General features: G+C 38.4%; 1 protein-coding gene across 1 annotated transcript in view; it reads left to right on the top strand.

The window, feature by feature from the left end:
- The first annotated feature begins 1,354 nt into the window (after positions 1 to 1,354).
- LOC149987509 (uncharacterized) overlaps positions 1,355 to 14,243 on the top strand; it is a 12,990-nt gene continuing 101 nt past the window's right edge. The window contains exons 1-4 of the mRNA XM_090244004.1: positions 1,355 to 1,504; positions 2,240 to 2,337; positions 13,429 to 13,516; positions 13,822 to 14,243. The exon at positions 13,822 to 14,243 is cut by the window's right edge and continues 101 nt beyond it. Coding sequence (XP_090100130.1) covers positions 1,355 to 1,504; positions 2,240 to 2,337; positions 13,429 to 13,516; positions 13,822 to 14,243 — 758 coding nt within the window. The remainder of the gene's footprint in view (positions 1,505 to 2,239; positions 2,338 to 13,428; positions 13,517 to 13,821) is intronic.

Here is a 14,243-nt window from a genome sequence, read left to right as displayed (position 1 = left end):
TGATATGTTAATACTGTAATTACTTACAGTATGTAAAAATAAAGCGGTATCATACTGTAATTACTTACAGTATGTAAAAATTAGTGAAAACATGTAATATGTTTATAAGTCTTAATGTGAGTTAGAATAGTTAGTATGTTAATTTAAAATGAATTGAAATAAGAAAAATTATTTGGAAGTTAATCTAGTTTGATTATAGAGTTTATATTATATAGGATTTAGATAGTTAGTATAAAGCTTAAGGGAAGGGAGGAGTTAAAAGATGAAAATATAACTAGAAGGAGGCTTATTGGGAAGGATGAAAGTAAGGCATGGTTGGATGAAGGCAAGGGGTGAAGAACTTCATCCCTATTGGTCGAATACCATGCCCAATGGGCTTTGAGGAGGCTGCCCGAGGCCATATTAGGAATTAGGGTTCTTTTTTCGAGGCCATTCGAGCTTTTGAGGCTAGGGTCAGAAGGTTTAGGGTTTTGGGTATAATTTGGGTGAAGATTTTGTGTGATTTCGAGTTTTTATGGAAAAGATATGAATGTTCAAAGATAAGGTGTCAATTTCGTACCTACTGTCACTACTTTTGGGCATCACATACGAATACGGAGAGCAACGGAAGATCGGCGACTGGATTTGGAGGGAGCATTTTTTCGGCTACACATTCTATTTATTGTATAGTGAATTCTAAGATTGGGTGAAGGAGTTATGAGGCGTTGAAGACAGCACTTGTAATTTGAAGGCAGTAAGTATATCGTTTTGTTGCTAGTTGTGGGTGAAGCCATATCTTGAGTTTCTGGACGAATTTTTGGCTCAAAAATTCCACAAGTGTGTGTAATTGGGTTAAGAAGCTTTAGATCAAAGTTTCATAGTATTTGAATAATTACTTTGTGAGATATGAAGGAAGTTGTACACGGGTGTAAAAAAGCTAGGGTTTGAAGCTACAGTTAGGGTTTTCAAGATATCACAAGATCCAAGACGAATTTACGGTTGAATTTTGGTGTGGTAGTTGCTAAAGATATATCAGTACTCCATGTAAAATTTGGAGTTGTTTAGACGGTTAGATCGTAAGTTATGAGCTGTTGAACTTCGGGAAAAATTCCTCATAAGGATATATAAGTTTTTTATAACACCTTATCAAGTATTTTGGTGTTCTTTGGATTTTAAGGTTTGTATATTGATGTAATTGCTCCAAAGGAGAGGAGTTTATATATATAAAATTGTTACCCTTATATTCCAAACTTGATTGAGTATTTAGTGACAGCCAAAAGCCCAGCGCTTTCTTGAGGCAAACTCTCTCTATCCCGACATATTTGGTGCTTCTATTGAAAGAGCCTTAAGGCACTAAAATTCTCAATAAGTTAGAATGGGGGATCAAGTTCTAGGGTTTGGATTACCAAGTGGAGTAGGTGCTTATGATTTATTCAGGGCATTTGCTCAATTTATGGAAGAAAGGCAACAGGTGCATGGGGAGGATAAGAATACCACCAAAGCTTTACAAGTAGTGGTGGATAAGGTTGGATAAAGCCCAGCGCTTTCTTGCGGCAAACTCTCTCTACCCCGACAGCGGCAGAATAATTTATCTCACGGAGTTAAACTCAAATCCATGAAACGGAAGAGGGCATTAAGAATTATCCTAAATATAGAATCTTATGACATTTTAAAGGATTTGGACGCTATTCGGCCTTCAATTTCTATGAAGCAACTTCTAGCAGTCGTACCAGAGTGTCGTTCCACCTTGAATTCATCCCTAACAAGACATCGGCATCGTAATATGGAAGTTTGTGAAGTTAGTTTGAACCCTGATCCACGCACACCAACCATTGATGTTTCGATTGATGGTGTTCTGATCTCTGGCGTCCAGGTAGATGGAGGTTCCAGCGTCAATTTAATGAACGCTGATACAATGGATGCTTTAGATCTGGAACAATTAGTCTCCACGACATTGGTATTACGGATGGCAGATCATAGCCGAGTTAAGCCAATGGGTATTTTACGGAGTGTTCAAACTATAATTGCAGGTATTACATATGAAATTGACTACATTATCTTTTGCTTACAACGTTCGACTTTATCGTACCCTATTTTATTGGGACGACCTTAGCTGTATTAAGCAAAGGTCAAGAAAGATTGGGATCGGGGTACTTTGACAATTGGTAAGGGCGTAGATAAAATGGTGTTACAAATGTACCCAGTACGCTATCACGGGGAGTCTCAGTTGCCAGTATCTGAATTGACGTCGGATGAAGAGCTTAGCTCCGAGGATGACATAGAAGTATCGAGTACGGAGGCCAATGTGGAGGCAGCACAGCACCCTGAGGTGGTGTACGAATGTGGAGGTCGGGGAGAGTACTTGATATACCCGAAGGATTCGGAAAACTCTGCTTATGTTAGTATTGACTGGAAACCTCGGCACGATGTGCACCATGTTAGTGCCCTTGAGATGGGATTCATTACTTCGCATGTGTTAGACATATCAAGTAACTTTAAATCACTGTGGAAATTTAAACAGAGTATTGTTGCTGAACTTGTATGTCAAACTATTGACTTAGCGACCACGGCCGAACCTTGGCTAATTAAGGTCTATGAAGGTATTAACGAACAAGAGTTGACCTGTTGGACAGACTTTTTCTTACATCATAAATCCGCTTTTGCTTGAACTTATGATGATCTACAAGGTATCCCCGCTAATGTCTGTGAACCTCGTATCATATTGGAAGAAAATGCTAAACCGGTACTCCAGAGGCAATATCGCCTTAATCCTAAATATTTCCTTATGGTGAAGGAAGAATTGGACAAGCTTCTTGCAGTGGATTTCATTTATCTGATACCGAATAGTGAGTGGGTTTCTCCAATTGTGATGGTGCCAAAAAAGAACGGAAAAATCCAAATTTGTCAAGATTTTTGGAAACTTAATGCAGCCACCAAGAAAGATTACTTTCCGTTACCATTCACAGATAGTATATTGGACGTCGTCGCCGATCACGAATGCTATTCATTTCTTGATGGTTTCTTCGGGTATAATCAAGTTCAAATTGCAAAAGAAGACCAGCTCAAGTCAACCTTTACTACAGATTGAGGCACATTTGCTTATCGCGTGATGCCTTTTGGGTTATGTAACGCCTCAGCCACGTTCCAATGCGTGATGACTCAGGCTTTTCAAGACTATCTCCGGATGTTTATGGAGATCTTTTTAGATGACTTTTGTACATTCAGTACCAAACAAGATCATCTTCATTGTTTAGGTAAATGTTTAGCTCAGTGTGCCAAATTTGGGATATCGTTGAATTCGAAGAAGTGCCAATTTGGTGTTCCGTCCGGAAAATTATTGGGCCATATTGTTTCCAGTCGTGGTATTGCTACGGATCCTGACAAAGTGTAACATATCATGAACTTACCCAGACCGGAGACAGTCTCCAGTGCTCGAGGGTTCGTTGATCATGTCAGTTATTATCGACGATTTATAAGTTTATTTGTGGTTATTTGTCAACCTTTAACGAACTTACTGAAGAAACCTCCGTCCGATGGTACTAGTCCCCTCTGGACCAAGGAGTGTACCGTAGCCTTCGAGGTTTTAAAGTCAAAATTGGTCTCTGCACCAATATTGGTGGCTCCTTATTGGACAAAGCCATTCCATGTGTATGTTCATGCATCCAATGCTGCTCTTGGCTCGGTGTTAAGCTAGAAGGATGATAAGGGATTAGATCATCCCATATATTATGCCAGTCGATAATTGGTGGCTGTCGAACGCAACTATACTACTACTAAACGAGAGGCGTTGGGTATGATATACTCGGTTGATGAAATTGGAGGAATTGGATGAAATACGGGCTGTCGCTCTATTCCACATGGAAGCCACTCAAAAACGGAGGAAGAATTACTATGATAGTAAACTACGGCCGAAGTATTTTATGCCAAATGATTTGGTATTGCTGTATGATAGCCGATTCAATCATTTTCCGGGAAAATTTCAAGTTCGCTGGCATGGGCCATATCATGTAATTGAAGGATTTTCCAATGGGTCTGTTCAATTGGAAGATTTCATGGGCCATCGTTTCAGTACCCGCATTAATGGGAATCGTTTACAGTTATATAATACCTAAAACCCGGGATGGGTTTTATTTCATTTGAGAGGAGGGAACTTCGAATGGACTCAGGAGGGACCTAATTATGGTATAAGGCATAGAGGTGGCTACAAGGATATTTAGTTATCACTATTATGTCAGATGCAAAGGAAGTGAAAAATGGATAGTATGGGTACCATGTTGTCGTTCTCATCACTAGTTAATAGAATAGGAGTGGGGCTCCTATTAAGGGTTATTCTATGGTGTTATATTCTGTTGTTACTTATTTGTGTTTTATTTTAGTATTTCGGGCATACTGAAGAGTCGCATTGACGGTTAGGTCCTGTAAGCGTTTGAGTCATGGCAATTGAAAGTACCAAGAGAGCTGTAGACAGAGATGAAAGTGGCCGGAATGTGAGAGCTAAATGCACAGCAAACCACCGGCTGTGATAATTGTTACCAATATAGAGCCGATGAAGTTAGAAATCTGTTGGACGTAGAGAAAAATAAGGGATTTTTGGACTGCGAAGCTCTTCCAATTTTTGCACCATTCAGAGCGTTTACCATCAATCAATGTGTCATTAGTAGAGGAATACATTGAGAATTACGACCCCGAGGATGGATCGAGTGTCGTTCAAGGGCGAATTATTGGGATTGATGGAACAATCCTGGAAAAGGTGTTTTTTCTTCCCATTGGAGAGATGGCAGTATGGACTGATGAGTCAAGCGATTTCAGCCCAGGTAGATATTTCAAGGAAGGAATGTCATCCTTTGAAAGGAGCCAAGGATGGCGGACTCATGAGGCGATTACACTAGAATATATAGAATGGTTGCGGTTTGTGCTGAGGCGATTAGGATTGTACTGACACTCCACATATGTGTCAAAACGATTATTGTATGCAGTAGTAGGGACGTTTGAAGGGATGGTGTTCAACTGGGCGGCTTACGTAGCTACTCGTATTCATGCGGAGATAGGAGCCAAGTTCAAATTGAGGAAGTTCACATCCTTGCTTTGTTCAAATTATGTGTATGCTGTCATCGCGCACACATTGCGTCAACCACCGTCAGAAGAGGAAAACCCTATATCAGTGTCAGCACTTTTGTAGAGAGAACGAAATTTGTTGGCACAGAATCACAATGCAGCAGATATAATATACAAAATTGGAGAATCAAGTCGTACAGTGGTTCAAGAGGTAGCTCCGGTTATCGAAGCAAGACGGGTTCCAAGTGGTGTTGCGGTGGAAGAGAAGAATCAAGTCCCATTATTGATAGATATCAACTAGTTGGCATTTCCAGAAGGTCGATTACCTGAAGGAGTATTTCTTAAAAATACCATATTGAAGCACATTTCACAAATACATTGTATGATATGAGCATTGGATATAGAAGACAGAAGTAAACGGGATTGGAAGGACAGTAAAAAAAGGATATCGGATCAAAATCAAAAAATTAAGGAGCAAGAACTGAGGATTCAAGAAATTGAAGAAGCCAAGTTAGTCGTGGAGCGGAAATTGGTTCTTCAATATGAGGCTTGGACAAAGGAAAAAGAACAGATTTCACGGATTGTGGAAGGACAATGGGACGAATTGATTCAGAATAGGAAGTCATGGAATTTGGAACGGGAGAAGTTTAAATGCCAGTTGCAAGCAGAAGTGGACAAGACAGAGTTATTGGCGACAGAGAAAGCCTTATTGTGTGACCAATTGAGATGTGAAATGGAGAAAATGAGGTCTGAAATTGAAGTTTTACAAAATGAGGTATCAAAACTGACGGAAGAGTTAACTGTGAGGAGCCAATCTCAAGTATCGATTGAAGATGTCTCAGAAGGGATGAGTGCGTAGCAACATCAGTTGGAACTTCGCGATGCCCAGATCCTGAAACTAGAAGCTCAAGTCCGTGAATTGGAAGAATACAATGAAGATCTTTCAGCCCAGTTGAGAAAGGAGTCGCTTGAAATATTGGAAGAGGATGAAGATGTACCACTAGAGCCAGAATCGGTGGAACCAATAATGGATAATGTAATAATTGATCTATTGGATGTATCAGATAAATAGAAATTTTGGAAAATTTTTTTTTAGTTATGTATCGGTTCTATGTTTGCGAGGACACTGCAGAGATGGGAGTGGGGCTATGTAGAATAAGTAGTTATTTGCTGAATTGTAGATACTTAGTTTATAGTGTAAACAGGGATAGAAGACTGTTGAAAAGGTAGTTTAGTAGGTAAAATGGATGAATAGTTAGGAAAAGCAGTTTTCATTAGAGATGTAGCACTTGGTATCTAGTGGTAGCACAAGGAGGATGAGAGAGAAGAAGTAAGGGCCAGACTGTGATAGTGTGAGCTGGGATAAGCTTGGTGCTACCTCTTTTCTTTTGTTTGTTATTTTCTTTGAATAAGAAGATTAAGAGTTTCTGAATATTGTGAAAGTGAATTATGGAATGAAAGTATGATTGCTATTAAATGGGAAGAAGAAAGATTGAATGGTGAAATCTGATTGTAGTTCAGCAGAGAGAATGAGTCTGTGTTTGTGTGAAACACTGTAATGTGAAGGCAGTTAATGGTGAAGAACTCCATAGTTTGGATTATAGTATGATTATGTCCTATCATTTAGGATAGTACGGGAGTACACGTTGTTGTTATCAGTGATGGTGGAGTATTATTAGGAAGTGGAAAGCATTGTAGTGTTTCTTCGCTGTTTTAAGTAGTGCGGAATACAGTTAATTATGTGACCCTAATGTGTAAGCTCATGCAATATTCTTTCCCTGTGTTCGAATTCCCCTATACAGGTTTACTCAGATTAGATTAGTAAGAGTAAATAAAATGACAATCACAGTAACGGACAACAAAATCATCTAAAAACTCCCAAAAGACATCATTCATTAAATGTTGGAATACTGCTGATACATATGTAAGTCCAAAAGGCATGACATTGTATTCGAAATATCCATACCTTGTTCGAAATATAGTTTTCCATTCATCTTCTTCTTTGATGCGTATCGGATTGTATGATCATCGTAAATCTATTTTTGTATAGATCTTAGCTTGATTCAACTGATCAAGGAGTCCAGATATCAAAGGTAGCAGGTACTTGTTTTTTATAGTGATTTTGTTGAGTCTTTGATAATCAACATATATCCGCAATGATTTGTCTTTTTTCTTCACAAATAAAATTGGAGCTCTTGCTAGAGATTTGGAATGGTGTATGAAATTCTTGGCCAAATTTTCTTCAATATACTCTTTGAGTTTAGCCAATTCATTTTGAGATAAATTGTAGATTGGTCCAAATGCCGATTGTGCTCTTTCTTGAAGGTCAATTGAACAGTCATAGGAACGATGTTCTAGAAGAGTATCTACATTTTTCTTCTCAAATATATCTTGAAAAACTTGATATTGGCTTGGAATGCCACTTGAAGTCTTTCCACCAGTAGAAATAGGTGTGGCATAAATGACACAAGGTGATCTTTTTTTTATAGCATGCAAGAAAGCTCTTGCATCTACAATTATAGGTTTAATTATACTAGACTTATGACTTTCTACTTGATTAACTATGCTCTTAGTTATACTTTTAGAAAAGTTAAGACTACAAGAAGTCCAATCTATTTTAGGGTTATATTTTTTTAGCCATGATAAACCTAAAATGATTAGATGAAAAGGAGATCTAATGATATTAAATATTAAAAGGCTACTATGACCATTAGTTGCTTTTTCTATAGGAAGGGTTTCATAAGTATCATCTCCTGAAGACAACGGACGACCATCTATGACTTCTACATGAACAAGTTTAGTTTTTTTTACTAGAAATATGCTATGTCTTTTAACAAATTCTTCATCTAAAAAACATGTTGAGGCTCCTGAATTTAACAAGGGTGAGGCTTTGTGAAGCTTAGATCCTAAAATAACATTTATCATAAAATAAAGAGAGGGTTTTGAGAAAAGAATAGGACCTTCACTAGGTGTTGTACAAGGTTCCAGCTGCATGGTCCCTATTGTAGCTAGAAAAATTCGTTTTCTGATAGACTATCTTCTTTGATAGCTGTACTCCTCATTTTATGGTTGCGTCGCTTCTTTGGACAATGTTGAGTAGTGTGCTTAGGTTCTCTACAATATAAGCACAATCCTTCGTGATGACGACGAGTCTTTTCTTGCTCAATAAGAGAATTAAAATGTATTACATCAATTTGTATATCTTCTACTTCCAAATATATATATTGAAGAGATATTGATATTTCCATTGAATTATAGTAACGTTGAGGTCTACTTGTATAATACTCAGATCAGAATTCAAAAAGACGATTGTCACACTTCACAGCAAAGTCAATTGCTTGACTCAATGTTTGAAGATCAGGTAAATTGAACATTAATTTTTTTACCTCATATTGTAATCTATAAAGAAATTGGCTAACAAGTGTAGCATCATCCTACTTGATATCAATTATAAGTTGTCTAAATTTTGAAGCATACAACATTACTGATCAATTGCTTTGTCGCAAAATATTGATCTTATTGGTTGCAACACAAATTGCATCATGTTCTCCATACATGGATCAAAACTCTGCTAAAAAAGCCTCTAGATTATCCAATATTGGATCTCGTCATTCAAGAAAAGATGAAAACCATGATAATGTTGAACCTGAAAGAAGCGTACTAATCAATCTAACTTGCAATCCTAGAGTTAGATAGCTTTGGAGTTGAAGTTCAATCACAAGTTATACTTGATTGATAAATCCTCTAAACTTTGATCTGATGCCATCAAACTTCTCGGGTAGGGTAATTCTTGGTTCTCTAACATTGGAAGGGCGTTCCACTATAGGAGAAGGGACATTATTTGGTACAGATATTGAAGCAGCTTCAATCATTTCTATATCTTCACTTCCTGCCTATCTTGTTATTCCTAGTGGTGGTAAATTGAGTTGATGCATCACAAGCATTAACTCCCTCAATTGCTCTTACATTTGTGCCATTGTATTTTTTATTTCAACAAGTTTTGTTTTGATAATACTTAGAAAAGAGAAGATGTCTAATATTGCTCAAGACCAATAGAAGAAAGGACTTGAGAACAAAGAAAATACTAAGGATAATATTAATTTAGAAGAGGATAATCTGCAACTTCTAATATGCTTATGTCTTATCAAGAGAAAGGGGTAATCCACTCTTAATTAAGATTAGACAAAGCTCTGATATTGTAAGTATACTCTTGTCACTCTATCAAGGACAAGAACATGATAAAAATAAATAAACAAGTGAGACTTCTTTCAAAGAAAGATGATAAAATAGAAATAATTTGATATATATATTAAGAAAGAAATTGGAATGGCTATTGTAAAAAGCTAAGAAAACTAGAGATCCTTCAAACTAGATTGGAAGCAAGAAAAGAGTTGACAAGAGTGAAAAAGGCTTCATTTTTATCTCTATATATACTGTCTAACTAGGAGCTACGTGGCGATGTTCTATAGAACCTCCAATATGTGTTGACTTTATAGGACATATGCCTTGACTTACAAGGCAAGTTTTTCTATGTGTAGGCCACATAGTTAGCTTGGTCTTCAAGCTTACAACATGTGTGGTACATGGCCAACTTTTTGACCACATTTCTAATCCAAAAAGTCAATTAAAGACACTTATAAAATCAAAGTAGCATCTATGAGGATGAAGATTTTCATGAACAATATATTCTTCTTTGAATAAATGGTAAGATACAATATATTTGGTATCATGACCTTGGAAGAGACTTTTGATGTTTGGTGATTTTACTAGAGGTAGAAACAACTCCTGATGGTGTTCCAAATATTTTATTTGAAGAAAGTTATGAAGGCTTCAACAATAATCAAATAATTGGAAGGTCTTCCTGTCGTGGTATGGGACACTATCAATGATTGAAAGGTCCTATCAATCATCTTTGAAGAGAACAAAGATTAGAGGATGTGGAAAATATAATTTGCCGTATCTTAGACTTCCTCGATATATGATCACCACTCCTTGTGGAACTCATCTCTAGAAGAGGGAGTAATGTCACAACATATATTTATTGTAATTATTACCTAAGTGATATGAATAGGTAGAAGTAGATAAAAATAGATTAATTTCATAATATCTTCTAGAGAAGCTTCTTAGAAGCTTTATAGATGCTATTTTGATTTTACATGTATTTATATTTGATTGATAGGTTAGAAACTTGGTCAATAAGTTAACCACATGCCATGTATGTTGGTAGCTTGCGGAACAAGCTAACTTTGTGGCACCCACATAGAAAACTTATCTTGCTAGTTAAGATATGTATTGTGCAAAGTCAACCCATTTTTGGAGGTCCTATAGAACGTCGCCACATAGCTCCTAGGTAGATAGTATATATAGAGGCAAGAGTGAAGCCTTCTTCACTCTTATCAACTCCTTTCTTGCTTCTAGTCTAGTTTCAAGGATCTCTAATTTTCTTGTCTTTTGGCAATAGCCATTCCAATTTCTTTCTTAATATATATATTTAATTATTTCTATTTTATCATCTTTCTTTGAAAAAAGTCTCACTTGTTTAATTATTTTTATCAAGTTCTTGTCCTTGACAATAATGGAGGTAGAATCTATAGTAGTAAGCTATGGTATAATTGAAGCAAAATAGGTAAGACAACTTTTGGAGGATATTAAAAGATAGAAGTTATCTATTAAGACAATAACTACCACTTATTAGTAATAGATATTAGAAGTCAAAGTTATCTTACTCTATACTCTCTTTGTATATAAACTTGTTGATACTATGTGTTGTAACTTTAAAGTTCTCTTTCTTTAATAAAAACAATGAATTTTGGTAAAGTTTATCATGGATATGGTGAAAAAGTGCAAATTTTATGTGACTAAGAATTAAGATTGGTGATCTTTGAAGCAACTTGAATATGGAGGTACTTTACGCATAGTAATTGCTTTGACAGAAAATCTCCATTACATTCAATTATTACTAATATGTAGAGTTGAATATTGATAGGCAGTTTCCAAAAAAATTAATAAAATGATGAGTTGTGAGAAGCCAACTGGTGGAAGTTGGAATTAATTTTGTTATGAGAACGCCTAAACATCAAATGCAGAACACTTTTCAACCAACAGTACAATTATTAATCCGTTCATTTCAAGGCTCAAATATATCCCATGTATGTCAGCTATTACTAGCTCCTAAGTTTATTTTTAATACGTGAAAAATGCATAAAATCTCCAATTCATGAACATGATTGCTATCGTGAGCAAATTGATTTGGGAACTGAGAATTGTCTGCATTCACTGCTTCATATTTTCGGGAACAACATTCAACGAACTCCACATGTCCTATCTTCGGCGATCCATGAATCCACTTCTTAGAAAGATTTTGCAGCGCAATGATACACAGAAAGGAGCGATAAGAACACATGGGACAATTTCTTCAACAATATCAAGTAAATGTTGAAAATGTAAGCAAGATTTTAGTTCTAGATGGCTGCTGCAACATATTTGTAATTCTTACCGGATGGCAATTTTAGTCACATTCAGGATGGCAATATAGTAACCATATTTAGACCAGACTAGCCATGTCGACATGAACATAGGCTAAGGATAGGTGAGTTGTCAGCTGTTCACATTAGACCAGCCGAACCCTCCAACTCTCCAGTGCACGGGCTCGCAAGAAACTTGTTTTGTGGGCCAGGCACAGCTGCACGGAAGTTTTGTGGAGCAGTCAGAACGGAGACCAAGGAGCAGCATATTGACTTGTGCAATTGGCTGGTGGAAACGGGCGGAAACCGAACCGAGCTAACAATCAATCCATCCATCCAGCACAAGGTTGAATCCATGCACCCCCGCCCGGCCTGGGCACTGAGGAGGAGGAGAATGAGAATGCGAAGAAGAAGAAGTCATCCATCGTTCATCCACGTGAGTAGCCTGTGCGAGTCCTGATATATATATAGATAGATAGATAGATAGATAGATATATAATTTTAAAACTGCCCACCTTCTTGGGGAGCCTTAAGTTTTCAAGCTGCCCGATCGATCAGACAGCCTGAGTCCAGGAGTCCAAGAACAAGTGTCCAAAGAAACGTGCAACCGAAACGAAACGAAGCTAGTCAGAAAACGAAACTTCCATGTCAGAAAACGAGAATTGCTAAGACAGCGGCAACGAAATCCGACCCAGACACATGTAAGGTACAGGGAATCAGTTCAGCCATCCAGGAGTCTGCAGCCTCCGAAGTTTTACTTGTTTTTATACAAAGGAGGGTTCAACCCCCCCCCCCCCCCCTCCTACCGCTGCCCGCCCTCTGCCCTGGAAGCGGACGGGCAGCGGGAGGGGGAGGGGAACTGGATCCTCGGCCTGAGAGTGTATCCGCCGCGGATGAAAATCCGCTCGGTTATATTCATTCGGGAACCCAGTCTAATGGTTCGTTCGCTGAAGCCAAAATCCAGCTTCAAACGAAGTGATTAATCTAATGGATGGATATGTCATGTTGTTGCTGTATATAAGACTTGGTTTGTCCGGTAGCTTGAATCAACTCAAAGTTACATCCCATTCTCTTCATGTCACATCTGCTTCACGGTGAAACCAGAAAGTGGGATGTTAGGAATTGCTATTGAAAGACTAGCTTGGTACACCCGTCAAAGAGCCTTCTTCGAAATCAGTAGTCGCATTGTTTTGCAGAGGCTGAGATTCATTCGAACTTGAATAGTGTTGTGAAATCGTTCCTGCAAGATTTAAAGGTCCATTTGCTGTTTCGTTTTACAATGCATTAGATCTATTCGATGGTATCAGATTGATGTCATGAGTCTTCCAAGATAAATTTGGTGGTTCATGTCCTCGATCAACTCTACTCAAGATCATGTTGCAATTGAGAAATTATCGGCGGACAGAATTGTGTTTCTCGATGTGAAGTTCGCAGTTACCAATTGCAGAGGTGAAGTTAGACAGGATTTTTGACAGTGGATCAGTCCTGAATGTTGAAGTGGAAGGACGAACTGTTAATTTACTAGTAGGGTCGATCAGATAGCACAATTCAACAATCACCATACCATTGTTTGATAACGGTCCTTCCACTTTTCCTGCAGTTTCTATTAAACTTGAACGTTATGTGGTAGAGTTCCAGGAAATGCTATTTATTTGACTGGTTACTGAACGCATTCTACTAGTGTAGAAATTGCTGGCGCAGTCTACTTACTCCTACAATGATTCCCATTTACACTTACTTTTCGACGTTCGCAAAATCGTTTCTTGCTGCAGAATTTTGGTTTAGTTTGTAGATCAAGGTTTTCCATCTGCCTCGTTGGCTGCACCTGTCTGTACTAGCTCCGCGACATTAAACGAACTTCAGAAGGATAGGAAATGTCGGGAGGTGGGTCTTCTAGATACCGTGGTGTCCGTCTGCGGCCCTGGGGCAGGTGGGTTTCGGAGATCCGAGAACCGCAACGACGAGACTCTCGAACTTATCGAATATGGCTCGGCTCATTCCGATCTGCGGAGGAGGCGGTGCAACTCTTACCCAACCAGGATACCCATTACTATTTCATTTATGTTAGAAGATCCCACAACCATAGCTTAAATTTCATGACGCCCCGAAATCCTGGCATCTATAGCTGTCCAAATTCAAGGCAGTTTTCTTGGATTTTAAGATCTGCCCGTGACACAATCAAGGGAATAAATTTTTCCAATATAACAAACCAGAAAATTTTGACATGTCTAGTTATTACAATTCCCAAAAATTCTTTGTCAGATTGTAATTCGCTAAGAACCCTGATTGTGTGAGTAATTGACTTTTTTCTTTCTTTTTCCAGGCTCATGCATATGACGCAGCGTTACTCTGTCTCCGAGGCTCCTCTGCCAACCTCAATTTTCCCAACTTCAACTACAGGCTTCCACCCGGCATTCCGGGCCGGTACAGCACGCGAGAAATTCAAGCAGCGGCTTCTGCCGCAGCAGCTCAATCAGCAGGCCGCCAATTCTCCTACGACAACTTCATGTCGCCGACTTCCCCGTCGGAAAGCGAGGAAGAGGTTGAGGACATCACTTACCCAGGCAACTCTAGCCACGTACAGTATCAAACGCAATCTTCTCAACCATCCTACAATTACAACTCTGATGATGATCCACGCAACCAAATGAACCGGATAGCTCAAGCGATGTTGATCGATCCTCCTAATCACGACTCGGACGACACTGATGAAAGCAGTGACGATGACGACCCTCCGTTGTGGTG

This window comes from Physcomitrium patens, chromosome 17 (assembly GCF_059467195.1).
Source record: "Physcomitrium patens ecotype Gransden chromosome 17, ASM5946719v1, whole genome shotgun sequence".
Lineage (NCBI taxonomy): Eukaryota > Viridiplantae > Streptophyta > Bryopsida > Funariales > Funariaceae > Physcomitrium > Physcomitrium patens.
This window is presented reverse-complemented; position numbering and strand designations above follow the sequence as displayed.